The sequence below is a fragment of the Penicillium lagena genome (genome assembly GCF_028827675.1).
Source record: "Penicillium lagena strain IBT 129212 chromosome Unknown utg000006l_segment0_segment0, whole genome shotgun sequence".
In the NCBI taxonomy this organism is placed as follows: Eukaryota; Fungi; Ascomycota; class Eurotiomycetes; order Eurotiales; family Aspergillaceae; genus Penicillium; species Penicillium lagena.
In genome coordinates, this window is record NW_026623227.1 from 2,985,356 (window position 1) to 3,006,579 (window position 21,224).

At 51.0% G+C, this 21,224-nt stretch overlaps 9 protein-coding genes across 9 annotated transcripts; 4 read left to right on the plus strand and 5 right to left on the minus strand.

Moving 5' to 3' along the window:
* Positions 1 to 1,049: 1,049 nt before the first annotated feature.
* Positions 1,050 to 2,567, plus strand: N7510_009360 (tryptophan synthase; the record flags this gene model as incomplete). Its single annotated transcript, XM_056981285.1, has 1 exon — positions 1,050 to 2,567. One exon carries the CDS (start codon positions 1,050 to 1,052, stop codon positions 2,565 to 2,567), a length of 1,518 nt encoding a protein of 505 aa, XP_056831494.1.
* Positions 2,568 to 2,954: 387 nt separating this feature from the next.
* N7510_009361 (guanine nucleotide exchange factor SDO1) lies at positions 2,955 to 4,025 on the minus strand (the record flags this gene model as incomplete). Its single annotated transcript, XM_056981286.1, has 2 exons — positions 2,955 to 3,898; positions 3,959 to 4,025. 2 exons carry the CDS (start codon positions 4,023 to 4,025, stop codon positions 2,955 to 2,957), a joined length of 1,011 nt encoding a protein of 336 aa, XP_056831495.1.
* A 251-nt stretch (positions 4,026 to 4,276) lies between these two features.
* Positions 4,277 to 5,987, plus strand: cp3 (carboxypeptidase C PRC1; the record flags this gene model as incomplete). The annotated part of the gene is made up of 2 exons (XM_056981287.1): positions 4,277 to 4,766; positions 4,822 to 5,987. The coding sequence occupies 2 exons, from the start codon at positions 4,277 to 4,279 to the stop codon at positions 5,985 to 5,987; spliced, it is 1,656 nt and encodes a 551-aa protein (XP_056831496.1).
* Positions 5,988 to 6,563: 576 nt separating this feature from the next.
* N7510_009363 (40S ribosomal protein uS13) lies at positions 6,564 to 7,373 on the minus strand (the record flags this gene model as incomplete). The annotated part of the gene is made up of 3 exons (XM_056981288.1): positions 6,564 to 6,861; positions 7,068 to 7,233; positions 7,370 to 7,373. The coding sequence occupies 3 exons, from the start codon at positions 7,371 to 7,373 to the stop codon at positions 6,564 to 6,566; spliced, it is 468 nt and encodes a 155-aa protein (XP_056831497.1).
* A 1,090-nt stretch (positions 7,374 to 8,463) lies between these two features.
* On the plus strand, positions 8,464 to 11,310 carry N7510_009364 (uncharacterized protein; the record flags this gene model as incomplete). The annotated part of the gene is made up of 1 exon (XM_056981289.1): positions 8,464 to 11,310. The coding sequence occupies one exon, from the start codon at positions 8,464 to 8,466 to the stop codon at positions 11,308 to 11,310; it is 2,847 nt and encodes a 948-aa protein (XP_056831498.1).
* A 1,423-nt stretch (positions 11,311 to 12,733) lies between these two features.
* N7510_009365 (uncharacterized protein) lies at positions 12,734 to 14,163 on the minus strand (the record flags this gene model as incomplete). The annotated part of the gene is made up of 4 exons (XM_056981290.1): positions 12,734 to 13,427; positions 13,485 to 13,620; positions 13,666 to 13,914; positions 13,968 to 14,163. 4 exons carry the CDS (start codon positions 14,161 to 14,163, stop codon positions 12,734 to 12,736), a joined length of 1,275 nt encoding a protein of 424 aa, XP_056831499.1.
* Positions 14,164 to 14,808: 645 nt separating this feature from the next.
* On the plus strand, positions 14,809 to 15,717 carry N7510_009366 (uncharacterized protein; the record flags this gene model as incomplete). Its single annotated transcript, XM_056981291.1, has 1 exon — positions 14,809 to 15,717. One exon carries the CDS (start codon positions 14,809 to 14,811, stop codon positions 15,715 to 15,717), a length of 909 nt encoding a protein of 302 aa, XP_056831500.1.
* A 2,446-nt stretch (positions 15,718 to 18,163) lies between these two features.
* Positions 18,164 to 19,139, minus strand: N7510_009367 (peroxidase; the record flags this gene model as incomplete). The annotated part of the gene is made up of 2 exons (XM_056981292.1): positions 18,164 to 18,971; positions 19,030 to 19,139. 2 exons carry the CDS (start codon positions 19,137 to 19,139, stop codon positions 18,164 to 18,166), a joined length of 918 nt encoding a protein of 305 aa, XP_056831501.1.
* Positions 19,140 to 19,939: 800 nt separating this feature from the next.
* Positions 19,940 to 20,452, minus strand: N7510_009368 (uncharacterized protein; the record flags this gene model as incomplete). The annotated part of the gene is made up of 1 exon (XM_056981293.1): positions 19,940 to 20,452. One exon carries the CDS (start codon positions 20,450 to 20,452, stop codon positions 19,940 to 19,942), a length of 513 nt encoding a protein of 170 aa, XP_056831502.1.
* Between the last annotated feature and the right edge of the window lie 772 nt (positions 20,453 to 21,224).

Consider the following 21,224-nt stretch of genomic DNA (forward strand, 5'->3'; position numbering starts at 1 on the left):
TTTAATTTTCCTGCGGTGTATGTCAATTGCTTCATGGCTTGAGAACATGAACGGGGCAGATGTATGGTGGCTTATTCAGGCATTGAACTCGGCATCTTTCTGGATTCGATTAGAGACCGTATGGATCAAGAGATAAAGTCTAGGATAACTCGATTGTTACACAAACTATCTTCAATTTGTCTTAAATATAATAGACGGTAGGATACACTTGGGGGTGGAACGACTTCGCAGCCTAAAGAGTAGTTCGTCAGTCGCTGTATAGTAAGAAAAGTAAACAAAACATAATTTTACAAGTCTAGATCTAAATCTCAATCCAAGGAGCTGAACATGAATGACAGTATGTGGCAGACTTGTGCTGCCAATGTCAGGTACCCATCTCGTCTACCTAAAAGTGGAGAACAGTTTGACGCCATAGCATGATACGATACTCACCGCACATTATGACACGCTATGTGCTATCTATACAGCTTGCAAGTGGCCATGAAATATCTCTTCTACTTTGCCACCAAACTCCAACTTCTCCTACCATTGGCTATTCTGTCGGAAAGATATGTAGGAACTACGGGTCACTTGCTCAGACCAAAAGCAATTGGCATGAACAGATGAGGTCATGGCTGGTATACCAAAGTGAAGAGAAAAAGTACGAAATTTCCTCGAACCATACCGTCCTTTGGGCATTATTGGTTGGCTGGACGCGCCACTGGGATAGATGGGTCCATTCCAGGGTATGCCCGGATGGAAATAGACTCCCCTCCGCGAGACTCATCAGCACGCGGCCTGAACGTTATCTTGGAACAAGAAACCCACCGGGAAGGGTCTATTTAAGCAGGATTCACCTTAACGGCCCTTATCCTCTCCTCTTTCCATAAGAGGAACGCTTATCACCCTCATTTTCAATGCACGTGTGGTACATGCCCGAGGATATCGCCGTTTAGTTTAGTTCAAGGACCTGATAACCCAGCTTTTTGCCAACCTGCTCGAGTATCGTTGACTTTCTTTTCAAGTACTTCAAGTTCGGGTTTCAAGATCTACTGGAGACGAGGTTCATCATGCTCCGGTTTCTGCGCGGACTGCTTTGCTTTTCGTCTCCTCATACTTCCATCAGCGACGATCCGGTCTCAGAAGCCACGCACAGCGCCAATGCCACTGAAACAACATGTCTTCCGCGCCCCAGCTCACGTTCACAGCTGCCTGTTCTAGTCAGGGCTCTTCCAGCTTCACCCTTGGACAGCTTGACCGGTACTGTCAGCTCAGGTACCTCTACTACTGCAGGCTCATCTGCAGACACTAAGCCCACAGAATGTTCAACGACCACTGAAAGTCCTTCCTCGTTCTCCGAGGTGCTGGCCAAGTTTCCCTGGCCATCGCTCGACACTAGCACATACATCCCAATCCTGCAGGAGGATGGTACGCTCCAAGCGCCTCCACACCTTTCATTCGGTGGATATGGCTCGTTTGGGGGCCGCTTCGCCCCTGAGTCGATCATGAGCTTCCTCTACGAGCTCAGCTCGTTCTTCGAAGAGAGCATCCTGGACCCGTCATTCTGGGCTGAGTATGCTAGTGTTCAGCAAACGCGAGCGACCCCACTGCAAGTGGCGGGCAAGCTCACAGACCTGGCCGGGGGTGCCACCATCTGGCTGAAGCGCGAGGACCAGAACGAGTATGGCAGCCACAAGACGCGCAACATTGTCGGTCAGCTGCTGCTGGCACGCCGTATGGGTTTCAATGAGATTGTCACCGACTGTGCATCGGCCAAGCATGGCAACTTCACGGCGGCCATGTGCGCGCGCCTCGGTCTGCGCTGTGTAGTGATGATGGGCTCCGACGATGGCCGCGTCCAGCAGGAAGATATCCTCCAAATGAAGCTTCTGGGGGCTAAGGTGCTAACAGCCTTTGCAACCTCGGGTCTGGGTACGCTCCGCGCCGCTATCACAGATGCGTTGCGCTATTCAGTCTGTAACCACGAGACGGCATACTACCTAATGGGTAGCCCAGTGGGTCCAGCTCCTCTGCCGACCCTAGCACGAACGTTTCAGGGACTCTTAGGCGAGGAGGTCGCGGCCCAGATGCAAGATGCTGCTGGTCGCCAACCTGACGCTGTCATCACCGCCGTAGGCGGCGGGAGTGGCGCCATCGGACTCTTCAGACCATTCCTTCAGAATCCCGCCATCCGCCTCGTGGGTGTCGAAGCCGCAAAGGCAGCTGCCTTAACAGAAGGCGAGGTGGGCGTCCTCCAGGGCTCGCGGACTTACTTGCTTCAGAACAGCCACGGCCAGATCATTGATTCACATTCCATCTCACCAGACCTGAATCTCTCCAGCGTGGGGCCTGAGCTCGCGCATTGGAAGAACTGCGGCCGGATTGAAATCTCGACCGCCACGGACGCGGATGCCCTGGCTGGATTTGAAACCATTCAACACCACGAGGGATTTCTGCCCGGCCTAGACTCGAGTCACGCGGTGAACAGGACCATCGATCTCGCGAGGGAACTGGGTCCCGGCAAGAATCTCGTGCTGCTGGTGACCGGGTCTGATAACATTGACCTCAGTAGAGTGGGAGTTGTTTGATCCCATTCCGTTGTTGAGGCGGTCTGCACTTTCGTTTCTTGACAATATTTTAGGGACCTGGATGTTCACGGCATTGTTCTTTCCTTTTCTCTATATTAAACTTGATGTACAATACCTTTCCATATAGCCCTACTGTCTGATCGACAATATCGGTATATCAATAAACACTGCATAATTCTTATTCTTTTACTCCACGGGAGAACTTAGTATACGAGATGCTGGTTAATCCCTGTCTGTGCTGCAGATATAGTGCACAGCAAACAACAAATCGAGACTATTGTCTGAACAAAACAGTTGTCTTTGTTTGTAGCGTATCATAAATCATAGCCACGTTCATGTACATGTCCTCGGTGGCAAGGGTATCGCTTCTAGACCGCCCATTCCGAATCAGTCCTCGTGTGTCACCGACATATCCAACACCTCCACACGTCCTCTTCCCCGGGTCTCATTGCCGATGAACTCGTTCAATCCCTTGTATGCTCCAGGAACGGCAAACCCAATAACCTCCCACTCATCCCCGCTGACTTCCTGCGACTCAATCGATTCAATGTAGCTCGTGATCTTGTCCTTGACCGTCCCCGGCGTCTTCGATGCACCCTCTGCCTCGGAGCCGCCGGCTTCCAAGTCTGAATCATCGCCCTTAGCGGCCTTCTTGGACCCCTTGTTGCCCTTCTTGTTGGTCTTTTTGCCGCCCGATGGGGCCTCTTTCTCCTTGTTTGACGCCGCGCCCGGGGCTGCCTTGACCGCTTGCTTCAATAGCGATACGGGACAAGTAACCCGAAGGCGCATCCGAGCCCGCATGACGGGGATTGGCTGCCAGGCGATGAGCGCCTTCATGGCATCGAGTGCCTGACTCTTCGCCGACCGGTTGGGGGACACTCCAGTCCACAGCGGTTTCTTGGGTTGAGCAGGCTTGTCCTCGTCCGTCCCGTTGGTCTCGCCGCCTTGCTGTTGCATCTGTCCGCTGGCCGAACTCAGCTGGTCCAGCGCTTTAGAGATCATCCCCGGTGTGTATACGCGCTTAGTGTTGGGGTCGACTAGTCGGCCTGACACGATATCCAGCACCTCCTTCTCGACTCGCTCGAGGATGTCTTTGCGCTCGCGCTCGCCCACCTGCACCTCGCCCTTGCGCAGAATCTCCTGACGCACTTCATCTGCGGGGGTGCCGGCACCAAACGCTTTGGCTAGTTCGGCAGACGGGGCTGTCTGCGCCTTGGACACGGACAGGAAGATAGTTGGGACTTGGAGGACATTGTCGAGATCTGTCTCTGCGCCAGACCGGTATTCCAGTAGCTTGTTCTTATAGCAGGCGAGCTCGAACCGTTTTTTGCCTAGAAGAGCAGCGGCTGTCAGTCAGACCACGCATTCCACAAGGGACCAGTCATCCATACCCTTCTTCAGCCGAACGACGGACACATTGGTGAACTTGATCTGGTTGGAGGGTTGATTGATCGGCATGACGGCAGGTAATCATCGACAACATCAGCTGAGGGAAAGACAGAGAGCAAATGCAACCGGGTCAAGTATCCACCTAATCCGGCCTAGTGCGGGCCATATGACTCAGCCCCACGCTGATTGGCTGCCCACTTCTCCAGTGCCTGGCGGCGTCATCGTGCTGCCGCCTCCCACTTCCCATCCATCCATCATCCTCATCATCCTCAACCTCCTCATTATCTTTATTCCTAATCGAAGACTGACCCCAATCCATCATGAGAGTTCTGCCCGCTACGCTGCTGGTTGGAGCAGCTTCCGCCGCTGCCCCGCCGCTCCAGCAGGTCCTCGGTGCGGGAAGGGAGCAGGTGGAGACCTGGTCCAAGCAGGGTACCAGCGCCTTCTCCAAGCCTCTCGAGCACATCCAGGATGGCCTGAAGTCGCTGTCCGACGAGGCCCGTCAGCTCTGGGAAGAGGTCTCCAACTACTTCCCGGACTCCATGGAACAGGCCCCCATGCTCTCGCTGCCCAAGCCACACACCCGTCTCGCCGACTCGCACTGGGATCACGTCGTGCGGGGTGCTGATGTCCAGAGCGTCTGGGTGACTGGCGAGAGTGGCGCCAAGGAACGTGAGATTGACGGCAAGCTGGAGGCTTACGACCTGCGTGTCAAGAAGGTGGACCCCAGCGCCCTCGGGATCGACCCGGATGTGAAGCAGTACAGTGGGTATCTGGACGATAACGAGAACGATAAGCACCTGTTCTATTGTGAGTTACCTCTATTCCCTTGTGTGCATGACACAATACTGATTGTGTGTGAAAGGGTTCTTTGAGTCCCGCAATGATCCCGAGAACGACCCCGTTGTTCTGTGGCTGAACGGCGGACCCGGTTGCTCCTCGCTGACCGGTCTGTTCATGGAGCTGGGCCCCAGCTCCATCAACAAGAAGATTGAGGCAGTCTACAATGATTACTCGTGGAACTCGAACGCCTCGGTGATCTTCCTGGACCAACCCGTCAACGTTGGCTACTCCTACAGCGGGTCCTCTGTCAGCGACACCGTGGCTGCCGGCAAAGATGTCTACGCCCTGCTGTCCTTGTTCTTCAAGCAGTTCCCTCAATACTCTTCTCAGGACTTCCACATTGCCGGCGAGTCCTATGGCGGTCACTACATTCCCGTCTTCGCCTCCGAGATCCTTTCTCACAAGAAGCGCAACATCAACCTCAAGTCCGTCCTCATCGGAAATGGTCTGACCGATGGCCTCACCCAGTACGAGTACTACCGCCCGATGGCCTGCGGTGACGGTGGCTACCCGGCTGTTCTGGATGAGGGCTCCTGCCAGTCCATGGACAATGCCTTGCCACGTTGCCAGCAGATGATTGAGTCCTGCTACAACAGCGAGAGCTCCTGGGTCTGCGTTCCGGCCTCGATCTACTGCAACAACGCTCTCTTGGCCCCGTATCAACGCACTGGTCAGAACGTCTACGACGTCCGCAGCAAGTGCGAAGACGAGAGCAACCTGTGCTACAAGGGCATGGGCTATGTCAGCGACTACCTCAACAAGCCGGAGGTGCGCAAGGCTCTGGGTGCCGAGGTCGACGGCTACGACTCGTGCAACTTTGACATCAACCGCAACTTCCTCTTCCACGGTGACTGGATGAAGCCCTACCACCGCCTGGTGCCGGAGCTCCTCGAGCAGATTCCAGTCCTAATCTATGCTGGTGACGCCGACTTCATCTGCAACTGGCTGGGCAACAAGGCCTGGTCCGAGGCCCTCGAATGGCCCGGCAAGTCCAAGTTCGCGGCCGCCGAGCTGGAAGACCTGGTCATCAAGGACAACGAGCACACCGGCAAGAAGATCGGCCAGGTCAAGTCCCACGGCAACTTCACCTTCATGCGCCTGTACGGCGGCGGTCACATGGTCCCCATGGACCAGCCCGAGTCCAGCCTGGAGTTCTTCAACCGCTGGCTGGGTGGCGAGTGGTTCTAAGACCCTATACATCAATGCCTCTTATTGTCTGTTTCGTGGAATTTATTGATCTCGCCTGGTTTTCTTTGCATACACACTGGCTAGAGCACAAGACCTTTGGGGATATTTGAGAGTATCTGAAACCTTTGCCGTCTCTCTTGATGGCTTGCTCATGTCGTGAAGTATATAGCTGTTTGATTTGAATTGAGATTATCTGGAATATTAATGGACCGGGTGTAGTCATTTAGATCTGTGTTGAATGTTATCAGAAATCAGAAATAGCGAGTTGCTCTTGAGACAGGTAGAGGGTCCTACAGGGGAACTGAACCTTCATATGAACCACACGGGACATTTCCTAGGTCAAGTACGTGGGTACAGGGCAACTACGCGGGCCAAACACAGGGCTGTGGATTACAACACACCATATAAAGAAGATCGGTTCATTTCATAGTGGTATGATTCATTTTCATTTTTAGGACCGGCAACAATCCCCAGTCCACCGAGGCAAAGGTCCCCCGGATGCCCATCAGAAACACACCGACAGTCAAGGAATCCCCCAAAAATAGATCCCCGGTAAAAATCGCTGACAACAATAGTTTAGCCCTTCTTCTTGCTGACACCGACGGTGCGGCCACGGCGACCGGTCGTCTTGGTGTGCTGGCCACGGACACGCAGGCCCCAGTAGTGACGCAGACCGCGGTGCGAGCGGATCTTCTTCAGGCGCTCCAGGTCCTCACGGAGCTTGCTGTCCAGACCGTTGGAGACGACCTGGGAGTCCTTGCCGTCGGTGATGTCGCGCTGTCTGTTCAGGAACCACGAAGGGATCTTGTACTGGGTCGGGGTCTGGAGGATGGTGACGATACGCTCGAGCTCTTCGGTGGTAAGCTCACCGGCACTATTGTGAGATATCCCCGTCAGCTGGTTGTTATTTTGTGGAATGTTGAGAAATTTTTGCAATGTCTCCGACTCTTCACACCACACAAAATTTTGGGTGGAAAAAATTGTCCAGCTCCCTCCCAACACCATTTCCATCCACAATCCCCTCCTCTCCGTAACTTCGGAGACATTGCATTATTCCTCAAGGATTTGTTGCACACGTACCGCTTCGAGAGGTCGACATCGGCCTTCTTGCAGACCAGGTTGGAGTAGCGGCGACCAACACCCTTGATCTTGGTCAGGGCGTACATGATCTTCTGCTTGCCGTCAACATTGGTGTTGAGCAGACGCAAGATGTACTGGAAGTTCGTCTTCTCGCCGGACACGAGCGCTGTAGTCATCGACAAATCCATGTTAGCCGGACATTCAATTTTGTGGCATGGGTGCGACCGGTCTCGCTTGTGACCGGGGAGATCCAGAGAGCGGTCATAGGGGGCGAGAGCATGGTGAGAAGAGTGGTCACGTACACATGATGGGCGATGGGCGCGATGGGATCGCGATGTGTTGTCGACGAGAGGGATGGAGAAGAGGAAGTCAAGGCAAGCGCTGATTGTTCTTTCCGGTTGTGGGCTCGGCTCGCTTGTGCGGCGCTAACCCTAATGTAGACGTCACGTGCTTTTTGTTTTGTGTCTCTTCGTATTGTCGTATTTTACCCGTATCTTACGCCCTCGACACTGGCCTTTGTGCTTCTTTCACGGTCGACGATGAAACCAACGTGGCGTCCGATTCCATGAGACTCGTGCATCAGCAGGATAAAGTACTATCTTGGACCCAAAATGCATCTCCCGCACATGGCTGGTAAGTTGCCACGGTGAATTGCTTGACCGGACTTTGCAGACACATGATCCTGTGCTACCCGCTGGATATTCGATACTCGAATGTCCATGTACTCGACGACGTCGTCATGTCAGGGGATACGTATCTCTTTTCAGGGCTATCAGGACACAAGGTGTTAGCTAGAGTGTCTACAGCAATGACCCTCAGACCATGATCCTGACTGGACTCTTTGATCATCCCCAACGGAGAAATGCCAACTGCTTCTCGCGGTTCGGTCTGATACTTGGACCCGACAAGGATCTGGTTTTCTTGGTCGACCCTGCTGTGACAATATTCACTGGCTGCCTTTGATGCTCTTTATTCCCATTGACGAGGGTCTCTCTTGTCTGTTTCGACTTTCAGCCTCGGCGTGAAGCCTATTGGACACCAGCGTCCAGGATTATGAACTGACAAGTCAATTATAGAAACAAAGACTGCAAAGTCTTTGTTTTGACAGTCTCAAAGGGTTCTGTGTTTTTCGAAGAGAGACATCAACGCCATGGAGCCGAGTCGGCCCCTTTATTCTCTTTCACTCGATCAATATGATAGTCTTCTCTGCGGCACTGTCTTTATTCTCCGCCATGGCCTTGACGGTCTTACCAATGTATACTTAAAAGCCCGGTTAGCCCCCGGTTGAATTCATCACCATCGTCTATGTTCTTTTCTGAATCTTGTCTATCTTGCGTATCTTGCTCATCTTGCAACTGTCCCAGTTCCTCCCGTTCATCCTTGGATTTAATCCAAGATGGAGAGTGTGGACCAATTCCTGGACGACAACCCGGAACTCTTCGAAAGGGTGAGTGAGGACAATGTCCATGTTCCTCCCGAGCCAGAGAAACTCTACGACATGACTTCGCTGCCCGATCCACCCGCGGATTTGAAATTCTTCGGGATGTGTGCCAGAGATTTCAGCATCGGCCGCCACATCATGAAGGAGAACTGTCTTGCGTTAGCCAAGTTTTGGTTCTGGGGAATTCGATTCGACATGTACCTCCGCCCGTCCGGCACCAAAATCATCAAGGCCTTGTGGAAACTGTTTTACTATATGGCAGATGAGCATCGTCCACGCAACTGGGCGGAGGTTTTTGATTTTACTCGTGATTCTGGCCCCCGTTTGTTCAGATATACCACTAATCCTTGTCCTTTCCCCTACAGCCAACACCATCGAGAGCTCCCAAGCCTCAAGGGAGCTACTGGACCGGGCTTTCATCGACCTGCAGATGCACCGTCTGTCTTACCAGACATTTACATCGAGCGATTTCTACTTCCAGCTGTCTCGAAGAAGAGAAAGATGTCACGCTGCACTCAACCCCCGGGATTCACCCAGAGAGAAACCCGGGCAGCCAAGAGACGCAGAACACGACCGTCGCCTTCGCCCGATTCAACACGTAACCGCGCCGGTAGGTCCACTCATGTTTCTAACAACTGTGTTCAGATACCTCCGTTACCCGACGTTGGCGAGACCGGCTTCGACAGTCCAAGTCCTGATCCAAGGACGGTTCTACCGGTTACTCTCACCAATGGAATACTGCTGCCGACAACTATCCCGACAACCGTACCAACAGCTCTTTCAGCAGACCTTCCAGCAGCTTTGTCTAGAACATTACCTGGAGGTTTGCCTGGTGTTCAAATGCAGGCTGTGACCGAAGCAGTGGAGCGCGCAGTGATGAAATTCGCATACTCCGAACTTGAACGGGATCCCAGCGCTCCAGCTCGAGCACCTTTCCCTACCAGAACGGCCTGTGACAAGGACACCCTGCGCCTTATGCAGGTTGCAACGTTTCCCGCCACCAGAACCGTGAGGTTGATGCCCCCTGAGCTTCTCTTCGACCCGAACGGTCTCACCTATCCGTATCGCGGGCGGGGACCGGTCTGGAATGGCGGCTCCTGTGCTATCGACGCCGCGATCACGTTGGGCATCCTCGCCGACGCTGGATGCACTGTTGCAGATCGCAAAGGTGATTGGCAATCACAATTCACCACACTGGAGAAAGCTTTCATTGAAGCCTGCAATATGAACTGGGATGTCTACGATGATTATACATCTATTGACCTTCGCGACGCCTTTTGGAAGAAGCTGGTCTCCATTGTCCCCAGTCTCACTATTGGAGCTCCTACCCCTGTCTGGGTTGTTTGGGCGGAATCAACAAGGAACTTTGCCCAGTTTCAATTCAACTTCACCGAGCTATTGACTCCGTGTTCATGTCAGGGCCTGGCCCCAATATCCACAGACAGGATAGGCCAATGCATGTATCCTATATCCCAGCCCTTAGATCAGTACGGTGTTACTGTGTCGGAAATTATCGAGCGCTCTACCTATGGGCCCAAGCACAGTGGACCATGTCCAGACTGTGGATCACCAACGGGAGACACCAAGGTCAAACTGTTCAAGGACCTTCCCCTGCGACTGGTGATGAGTTTCGGCATTGATATCAAGCTGATCTCCCACACTAAGGCTGTTGCCTTTCGGTATGTGAACGAGCACGGAAACCACCAGGTAGCCACCTATCGTTGGCTCGGCGGCGTCTACTACAAAGATCACCATGTCCGAGTTTACTGGACAGATGCCGAACGAGGTGAAGAGGATACCGGCAACATTCGCATCTACGACGGCCAAGACAACTCAGGCGTCATTGTGGGTGACATCCCGCCTTTCCACAGGGACTCTCGTGTGCCCCAAGATTGGTTGCGTGAGGGTCTGCCGATTGTCCTTTACGAGCGGGTCATGAATCCTTCCGATGACGTCCTCAACGTGGCTTCCCAGACCGTTACCAATATGATGAGTACTTCGATGCAGAACAAACCGATCCTGACAGAGCACACCCCCTGGCGCAGAGCACCGGAACCTTCTTCCTCGGCTGGCCTTGATCCATGGCCGCGCATTCTGCCTCGCACCGGTGAGAACTACTATGAGGCTCGGTACACTGGACTGTCCCCCATCCTCATCCCAGATCCCAATTCACCCCTCGATGGAGACTTAGCCACTCTGCTGCTGAACGCTGCAGAATCCATATCAGCTCAACAACCCACGACGTCCCCGGCCGATGATGCCATGTTGCTTGATGTTAACAATCCTGATGATGCTATGCCTGACGCGAATAGTTCTCCTCTGCAGCAGAAAATCCAAAGCCCCAACATGTTCGACTCGATCCTCGACGACCCATCATCCTTCCTCGCCAACCACCCCGACCTGTGGCCCGATGGTGTTCCAGGTGATGATGGTCTGAGTCTGGTGAACTTTCCTGAGCTGGCGCAGTCGCCGAAGGATGTTCACACGTCACCCTCGAATGCTCCGACGCCCTACTTCTCACCTAGTCAGTTTTTAGACTTGCCCTCATCCTCGAATCCGTCCTCGAATGTGTCCATGGCCGATATCCCGGAATATATTAACGTCAGCCACGATTGCTCCGCTCCCTACGAGCCTGCTCGCGTGTACATTATCCAGTCGGATCAGTCGCATCGCAGTCCTCCTAGGGCTGGGGCCCAAAAGAAGCAAATCACCAGGTCCACCGGTAAGTCCACCGGTAAGCCCAAGGGCATCTCCAAGACCCAGGCCAAACCCAAAAGGCGGTCGCAGCGGGTCACCAAGTGAGTTGTGTTATTTTTGATCTCATGTTCCTTTTTCTTTTTTTAAACGCACGTTTTTTCGGAGTTTGGCTGCATCATGTTGGTGTTTCCGTGATTTGTATACTCGATAGATCTCTTTCTCGCCATGCTATAGAATGCGATGCGTTTCTACCCAGACCCGGAATCCCAGGTAAAAAAAAAAAATACATAAAACTAAGTCGATACTACCGAACGGGAGGTACAGATCATATGATACGGTCCGTTGTAATTCTTTGTGAACGTTGTCCGCTATAAGGACTGCATCAAGGAGAATGGAGAGCAGCTTGCTTGTATGCTATATTTCAAGCGAGCTAGATCGGATATGATGGATACAAGAACAACTACCACTGCTACTAACTACTATCAATTAAACCATCATAAAGAATTAAATAGACTAACAAAAATTATCAACAAAAAGAATAGGCCCGAGCCGCGGATCGAACGCGGGACCTCGCGCAGGAGTGCTTAGGTTTTGCCCTAAGCGCGAATCATACCACTAGACCACCCGGGCTATTATTAGCAACAAGGATTCTTGCTCAAAACATTACTGTACACAGTTAGTAAGCAGACATGGTGCTTCGTAGTGGCATCAAACCATAGTCGGATTGGCCGATGTCACTAAGAGCTTGGAAACGCTTTGCCTCCTTCTTGTCAGTGTATTTCAGATTCTTGTCCTGGATCAAGTACCCATCAAGAATCTCTTACACTAAGTAATTCGAGGACGGGGTCGCCTGCACGACGTGGTTGCGAAGGTCAAGCGGAGACAGCGAGGCTAATTGCCGTGGAAAGACTGTCAAGGCAAATAAAGCTAGCTGGTGTAGGCACAAACGTAGATGCAAGCACTGCAGCGACGATCGGTCTAGCTGGCTTCTGTCTCTCTTCCGTGTTCTTGCGAAGCGGAAAGTAAAGGTATATATATAAAAGGTAACAAGTTCGTATGTCAGATAGCTAGATATACAATCGGATGATTTAAAGTCAGCGAACCAGCCCTGTCCGTCGCGATGTTTTCAGGAACAATCGATCAGCAATAATTGCGATCGTCATAAGAACAAATGGGTTGTAAAAAATATATATAGAAATATATATCAAAATTCAAAAAAGAGACAGGCCCGAGCCGCGGATCGAACGCGGGACCTCGCGCAGGAGTGCTTAGGTTTGCCCTAAGCGCGAATCATACCACTAGACCACCCGGGCTGACATAATAGACGTCTTTTCACGATTGCTCTGATCATCATCTGACTTGACGCCTGGTCTAGTAGAATGTGATAGTCGAAGTCGAAAACGGATTCCTCTTCGTACACTGACGGATTGATCTCTCTTGTCTAAGAATGGAGACAGCTTTTTACAAGGGCACAGAAAATACTGTATTCAACACGTAACATTTTTCGTGGGAATTCTCTGCAACATGTCTACTGCAACAGTACTGACTCGAAAAGCTCTTTACCCAGTGCGTCAAATACCAACCCAACCCATAGAAAAGAGCCTAGTAAATCCCGCATATCACTCCAGTTAAACACGCCGCACAGATTGATGTCCATTCGTAGCCAGGGTCTGAACCATGCAACGCGATCTGGCTCATGGTACATTGACAAGGCGCCAATCATCAAAAGCCATAGACGCTCTCGAGGTTCAACGTTAGATTCCATTCGGCCAAGTGCCGCTAGAGCTTCTCGGTAGGCGGAAGTAAATTGAGGGTCAGGCAACTCAACCCTATTCCAATGAAGAAAGATGGGAGACGAAAATGCCAGCAGGCCCAGACGGACCGTTTCGTTGAGACTGCCCATTTCAAAGCGTTGATAGAGGAGACGATACATGATGGATCCCATGCTGTGCAGGAAGGCCTCCTCAGATATCTTAAACCTTGTATTCTCCGCGGCTTCGTTCATAAGAGCACAGAACTCTGACATCGCGGCCCACACCGTAGCCAATTCGGGGTCGAGCCTATTCTGGATATGGCCCAGGTCGCCACGTATCTGCCGCCAAGAGTATTTTTCGCCAGGAACAGTCATAATGTCGGAAGTCAGCATTAAAGTCCATGGGATACTATTGGAGGCAAATAAGAGAGGTCTTGAGCCTCTGTCGATCGCCATGCCCAAGTCGCAGCTGGAGCCCGCAAATTGTTTAGTGTATCCAGCTCGCAAGAGACTATCGAGAACTTACCGTATGATTTCGATCAATAGCTTTGTATTGTGGGTGAATGTACCGACGCCCCTCATGCTGACTAGCTTTAACAGCCCGTTGATATGATGATTTGCCGACTCGTAATTGCCCGCCGTGTATGCGTGACCCGACAAAGCTAATACGGTCATAATAGTGGAATCCGAAAGTCTCACTCTATTACCGTCGAGTTCGAGTCGTTCTTGGAGAATTCTGATGGTCTTCGCGTAGTATACGCAATCTCTTCGCTGAGCTTCAGCACTTCGTCTCCGTGCAAAGTAACCATCAAGGTATGTCTGGATAGTAAAACAAACAGCATTCAAGTAGGCTGCATCGAAGAGCATAGGCGTGAACCAAGCGTCTGCCATTCCAGCTGTTTCAGGAATGATGCACTGATCTACTAAGAACATTGCCTTGGAAAACATGGAGGAGACTGATAATGGGCCTTGATCAGCGTAGGACACACAGATGTAAAAGAACACTCACACAACAAGGCATCTGCAATGAGGGACGGCTCCACGGTATCGGCAAAGCGAATAGTAGAGAAATTTGAGCACAACAGTCTAGGGATACTTGGGGGCCAGATAGGATCATTGGCTACCAAAGATTCCCCGTTTGGCTTCTCTCCTTGGAGAGGAGTTCGAGACTTTTTCCGAGGCTTGACACGATTCTTCCCACGCATGACATGACTCCTGATCAGTTTCCGTGTCTCTTGATCTGCTTCCTGTCTGCCTGTTGATATAATGAAAGGCAAATTCACTAGTGGGCCGAAGTGAGAAACTCCTCAAATCAAAAGACGTCCGCATCTATCAAGCTTACTATATCCACTTTTGTTGGGCATCATATCAATGAGTGCAACCGTGGAGGTTCTCTCTATCAACTTCGCGCGCCCTGAGCAACTGCGTCCTCACCTAGATTAGGTTGATGCTGATATGGTTAATTTTCGTAATTTAATTGGCTGACTGCTCACGGGTTCTTCGCCGACTGGCACCTGGACGGATTTGCGGTGTCATCACCTTTCAATGAAGCCAAGTTATCCTGATGGCGGATGGTACTTGAGATGTGGAAATTCAGGCAGGGAGGGAGTGGAGAAGTGGCGGCGAGTAACCATACGCCAAGACTTTCAATTGTTTGCCGCTTTAGGGATGGCTTCAGCCGTATTCGTTCTAGTGTGTGACCATTGACGTTCTGAACATGTAAATCTATGGGCGATAAGTGAGAGTATTGCAACAGATGGGCAAGATAAATAGAGCTTCGGGCCGCTCCCTCTGCTCACCTAGACATGAATCTTGAACATCCCCGACAAGCGTCGGGGCTTTGAAACATCATGGCGTTGTCCAAGGACATGGAGCCTATTTCTTCTCCATTTTTCCCGAACATCTTCTTCAAAAGTCAGTTTCGTGCCAAACCCACATGGCCTCCGGAAAGCACCAGCCTTATTGGCAAAGTGGCAATCGTGACTGGCGCAAACCAAGGTCTCGGCTTCGAAGCCTCCGACCAACTCCTCTCGCTAGGGCTTGCGCGCTTGATCATCGCCATCCGCTCTGTAGCCAAGGGCGAAGCAGCAGCCGACATTCTTCGCGCCAAGTATCCCAAGACGATCATAGATGTATTCCAGTTGGATATGTCATCTTACGACTCGATACAAGCATTCGTTGCGCAGGTCGAGCAGCTTGAACGTCTTGACATCGCTATTCTGAACGCCGGCGTAAGGAAAATGACGTTCGAGCCCGTACCCGGCACAGGCCACGAAGAAACTATCCAAGTCAACTACATCTCGACTACGCTGCTCTGCGTCCTCCTTCTACCCGTTCTCAAAAGTAAATCCGCAGAAGGCCCTGGCCGGATATCAATCATCAGTTCTGGTCTTGCTTTCCAAGCCAAGTTCCGCAGCCGAACAGCCACACCAATCCTTTCCTCATTTGATGACCCCATATTTTTTGATGTATTGGATCGATACAGCACGTCAAAGCTCCTTGGCATGATGTTTCTCCGCAAGCTGGCTGACTATGTATCTGCTGATGATGTGGTCGTCAATCTCGTTGATCCCGGTTTCGTCAAAGACACGAGCCTTACACGCGATTTATCGCTTGTGGGATCGGCGCTCATGACAGTATGGAAGCACATCGCTGCAAGGTCCTTGAGAGTTGGCGCTTCGACCTATATTGATGGCGTAGTTCTCAAGGGGAAGGAGTCGCACGGGTGCTACATCATGAGCTGGAAGATTAGTCCGTAAGTCAATGGTTCGCTTGATGGAACTCGCTAAATGTGTCAACAATTCAGGTTTGCCGGATTTCTGTACACTCCGGAGGGTCAACAGATAATTGAGAGGCTGTGGCAAGAGACCATTGCGGAGTTGAGCTTTTCAAATCTACAGGGCATATTAGACAACTTGAAAAAAGTCTGAGCATGGACAATTGCGTCAATTTATGGCTTGTGAGATGTGCTTTGCTAGGAAAATTCCTGTAATCGGTAGAAAGCTATTCTTGTTATGAGGTTTTCGCGGGCGAAGATCTATTAGGAGCCCTAGTTGGAAATCATTACCCTTTTGAATATAAAGTTTCCTCTTATTGACTATTATATCTTTCAAAGAGAACTTTCTCCTATAGCAGCCCGGGTGGTCTAGTGGTATGATTCGCGCTTAGGGCAAACCTAAGCACTCCTGCGCGAGGTCCCGCGTTCGATCCGCGGCTCGGGCCTGTTCTATTTTTTTCTCTCTCTATCTTCTTTATAGAACTTTTTTTAAATCACGCGCAAGTAGCATGAATAACATCTTACTTAGTCTACCAAATTCTCCAAGTGAGCATCGTGCGTGTTCGAAACTTAGTTTTGATCCATTGCGTCTAGTTTTAAGCATGATAGGCCTGCATATGTCGCAGATAGATTCTTCGGAGAAAGACGCACTGTCTCCCGGCCCGCTATAGATAGACAAAACATGTAATAGTTGGCTAGCACAGTCTTATTGTCAAAATGGTCGTTATCAAGGAAGGACATATCGGAGCGGTAGAACAGCGTTATAACTAACGTATTGCATATTCTAGGGCCAGACTAAAACATGAAGGACTCCGAATTGCAAACCTCTGCGTTGATTTAAAGGAATTGCAATAAGCCGGGAGTTGACGGCTTCCTGTCCTGTGCTATGGTGAGGTCGTATTGTTTGAGGCGGCTCATGGGGGTCATCGATTTCGCGTGCGCAGCCGATGGATGCTGCAGTAGGAAAGAGCGCAGGCTTAGAGAATTTTAATTGACTCAGGATGTGTTCTCTCCTCCATATTTTTTATAAATAAAAATAAAAAAAAAAACAAAATTGAAATCACTTGCTTGCTTGCTTTCGAGAAAGTCTTTACGTCAAACTAGCAATTCCGAGCTTAGAAATTAGCAAAAACAAAAAAAGAAGTGGGCCCGGGCCGCGATTCGAACGCGGGGCCTCGCCCAGACAGAATCTTGAAGATCCGAGATCTGTGTCCCGAAGGGCGAATCATACCACTAGACCACTCGGGCTGTTGTTGACGAAAACAGTAGGAATAAGATCCTTATCCACTGATACTGCCAGGGCGATTGTCAAGACTACGCGACTTCGGTGATAAGGCTCTGTATTGATGGTGATGCTACAACCACACGGCTAGAGGATTAGAGCAAGGAGCCATAGGACTGAAAATTCGATCAAATATTAGCATTGTAGGCCACTGGCTGGCGAGATTTATCTAGAAAATACTTCTGCAGTGTTTCCGGGAAAATATAGTTGGCTTTGGAAGGTTATATATAAAAGTGATTGCCCTTCTGGTTACTTATTATATTAATTTTTAATTTTTAATTTATTTTATATAAAGCAGGACACCACGTATCCCACGACAGTCACCAGCGGTTAAACATACTTAGATTTACGCTGAAATGTGGATTTGTCAACAGACTTATTTGGGGTAATTATGTGCGATGCACCAGATGACGGGGGACTCTGTGGGCGAATATCACGTGACACAATTATTTCTTCCTTTTTTAGCTTTGTTATTCTAGTTGCAAATGAAACTAGGAGTGTACAACACAATTTGTTACTCCCTGCTATGAATGGGATTGGTTGACGGTCAATGTATAGTGGGTGTTGCAGACATAATGGCCAAATCTATAGTGACGTTTTCATGGTTCTAGGTACTTTGCAGAACGTAGCAGGAATGTAGGCTTAGGCCAGCATCTTCGCTAAGGCATTCGGGCGAGAGATACCATCCATATGATGCAGCACTATTCCTAGATTCAATACGACCCCAAGGCGGAAGTAAACAAGTACGTACGTAAAACCCAGCCGATACTACTAGTCTATTCGGCTCTCTGCCAATCAGCGCCCATTTATTAGATGAACCCCAAACACCCCCGTAGGAAAGGCCTCGGCGAGCCCCGTGTGCTTCCCCGCCTTCTTGACTACCCCGGATGCTCTCCTTTTTTCTCTCCATCTTTTCCTTCAATCCTCTTCTCCCCATCTCCTTCGACTCTTCGCGGCCATGTGAAACAGCATGTCTACATCTCTCCATGCATATGTGACGATCACTATCGCAAATTGAAGGTATTCTTCTCTAGGTCTATCATCTATTTACACGTCTTGTCCTTCTGCCTGCCCGATCCAGATCTATCAACACAATGGGGAATTCAATCAAACACAAACACAAAAAAGAGATGTGGGCCACTCAAGCCTAGAGCCGTGCCCTAGCAGGGCCCGTGGCGATGTTGCTCTTCTTGGGAGCAGAGACATAGCCACCGAGGCGGTTGTCGGTGTTGGTAACGCTACCCTGGGCATCACGCTTGATGCCGAGCTCAACCAGCTTCGCAAACACCTTGGCGAAGTGGTCGAAGAACAGGTCCTTGTCTTCGGCGTACTTCTTCACCCACGGCGCGAAAGACGGATCGGTCGACAGCGCCATGTCGGTGGGCAGCATCATCAACGGCTCCTCGTCCTCCTCCGCGTCCGGGTCCTCGTACACAAACTGTGTCATACCTGTCGCCATTTTGCGCGGCTTCCAGTCGAGTTTCAGCAACAACTTGAAAAACGAGTTAGAGAAGCGCGTCGGGTTCGTCACCCAGGGCCCCTCGAATCCGCTGCGGTCGCCGTGGCACCGGCCTAGGTTGTGCCCGCCGGTCAACGCTACAATCTCCTGGTCATTAAACCCCATGCGGTGGAAGATGAACCGCAAGTGTTCCGCACCCTGGGCACCATCCGGAAGCCGTCCGCGCGGAGGAACCTTGGAGTCGTCCACCAGGTCTGTCCGCCCGCCCTGCCATGCGATCTCTGGTCCGCCCATCTCCTTGATCGCCACTACGCCCGCCAGAGTCCATAGATCCGAGTACGTGATCCATGGATGCTTCTCTTTCACTGGCTCCAGGAACGCCCGCCCATGCTGCAGACCCGCGTTGGCTGGGTCGCCGCCCTCCGCCTCGTATCTCATACCAGCTCCGTTCGAGCCGCCAGTATCGGATTCAGCATCATACGTGCCGGACGAGTGCCTATTGGGATGGTATCAATCAAATATTCCTCACGACCAAACATCAACAATCGACGTACCATGCCAATCGCACAAAGACTGGCCCTGCGCTACCATCGTCGTAGCCAGGCTTTTGGAGTTGAGCAGCAATGTCCTTGCGGACAGCCTCATAGTCCCCGGGGCGACTCATTTTTTTCGGGCCGAGAACCGGGTCTAGGGTACGATTCTTTACCGAAGGTGAAAAGAGACGCGGATTGTTGTTGGTTTCCAAGTCTTGTTCTTCGGTAAGTATTCAAGATGAAGGATCACAGGAAGTAAAAAGAAAGAGAAAATGAACGTGCGTCCGAAAGGGCATGGGCGTGTCCCTCGCACATGAAGGAGAAGAAGACCGGAGTGGATCCACACGGGCCGAGATAGTCTGCGCGCATTGAAAGCAAAAATGCCGAGGTCCAGCTTGCCATGGGCTCCGATAAGCAGCGGCACAGCCTTCCACAACTCATAATTGTTCTGATTGGGTGCTTCCGCGACTTGCAGAGATTCGCCGATGTTCGGCTGAACATGGCCGCCGAAATCTGGCGCGTTGTGCGCAAAGCCGAGATTCGTCCACAATGAAGTCATCTCCCGATCAAATGCCTCGGAACTTGAAACCTGATAACTGGACACTTGTGCGCTGTCTACAACATCAGGAGCTACTGTTCTTCGCAGGCAGAATAACACATCTCGGCTGTATGTTGGAAAACTTTCGGAATATTGGTCTAAATGAGGCTTGTGGAATATTTAACCCGACTCGCTTGCTGGAATGAAAGGACTCTGAACGGCAGGTCTCCGGACTTATCAGATCCCGCAACAGCGCGACAGTCGGCTCAAGGACATGAAACCAGTTTATTATTCGTCGAACTCAGATTAACCCAGGACATTCCAACCCAGCTCCTGCACCATTCATTCTCTCTTGAAGTTCGCCTCTCCACCGACCTCATCCGTCCGGGAATCTTAATCTCTCGTGGCCCCATCTTTCTTGATGGCATCCTCGCTCTGCGTGCTCTCTTCCCCTTCTCCGCTTTCTCCCTGCTCTATACATGCCCGCAGCATCTCGCCTTGCCTCCTCATCACAGCCACCTCAATCTGCAGCGCCTGAATATTTCCCTTCAATGTGGCCGCCTTGTTTTTCCAAGCCCGTGACACTAAATCTGCGCGTTTGACCATCTTCCGAAACTCGCGACGCAGCCATCGTCGCATGCCTCGTAGTCGCCGCACTCGTCGTTCCAGCCTCCGTCGTTGTGATACCTCGGTGTCGCGGATGATGCGAATCACTCCATCGATGGGTTCGATGTGTCTGGATGACAGGGTTCCTTCCTCCGCGTGCTGTGCGATGCACATCAAGGTTCCACTCATGTCGTCGGCAATAGAGTGCACCAGCTCTGCCTTCTCCGGTGAAGACCGCTTCTCTAGACCTTCTAGGCGTAGCGTGCTGAACCCAGCGATGGGACATCCGCCGGGAGGCATGGTGATGGTCGCTTATTTCTTGATTTTTTCGGATCTTCGTAGAGGACGCAATTGCGATAGAAGGTGTAGTTGGTCGACGCTTTCAGAAAACGTAGAATTGTAGGGATAGAACAGTGATAGTGGGTGGCAAAGTTGAAACTGATGACAATGAAGTCTAGCAACCACGGAGAAAAAAGAAATGAGATAGAAAATGAGAAAGACGCGTTCTTTTTGTCTCTTTGATTACAGCTCAAGATAGTGTCTGCTCAACGAATTTGCTCTTTGATGTGCAAACGTTCGGTTCATTGACGTTAGATTCCCTGTCTCCAGTTACAGAGTGAGACCTTTGTCGGAGGTGGTGGGCTGGACAATGCTTGGATTCTTTAGTTAGGTTTCCTTCCCCTTGCTAGTGAAACATGGGCAATCGAACTGGCCTACTGTTCTTTGTTCTGCCATCAGGAGGCTCGTCATTTATGATCCTCGCTACAACAAAGAAAAGGACTGCTCGTTCGAAGATGTCAGCATACTGGACTTTGACCAACATTCAATGATTGAAGTCTATAAACCAGCCTGTTTTTGTATTGTATTCTGAATCAATGGCGGAAATTTTCGACGACAAGTGTGTTTCACAATTTCAACAAGAAATTCGCAATATTCCATTGAGATCAGCTTTGTTCGTCATAGCCATAGAGCTGCCGACTATCTCCGAGGGTGACGAGATTACAGATCGACAAAGGGTGAGACAGCCTATCAGTTTCGTGGCTGAGCTATGAAACAATGTTCATTCAACCCA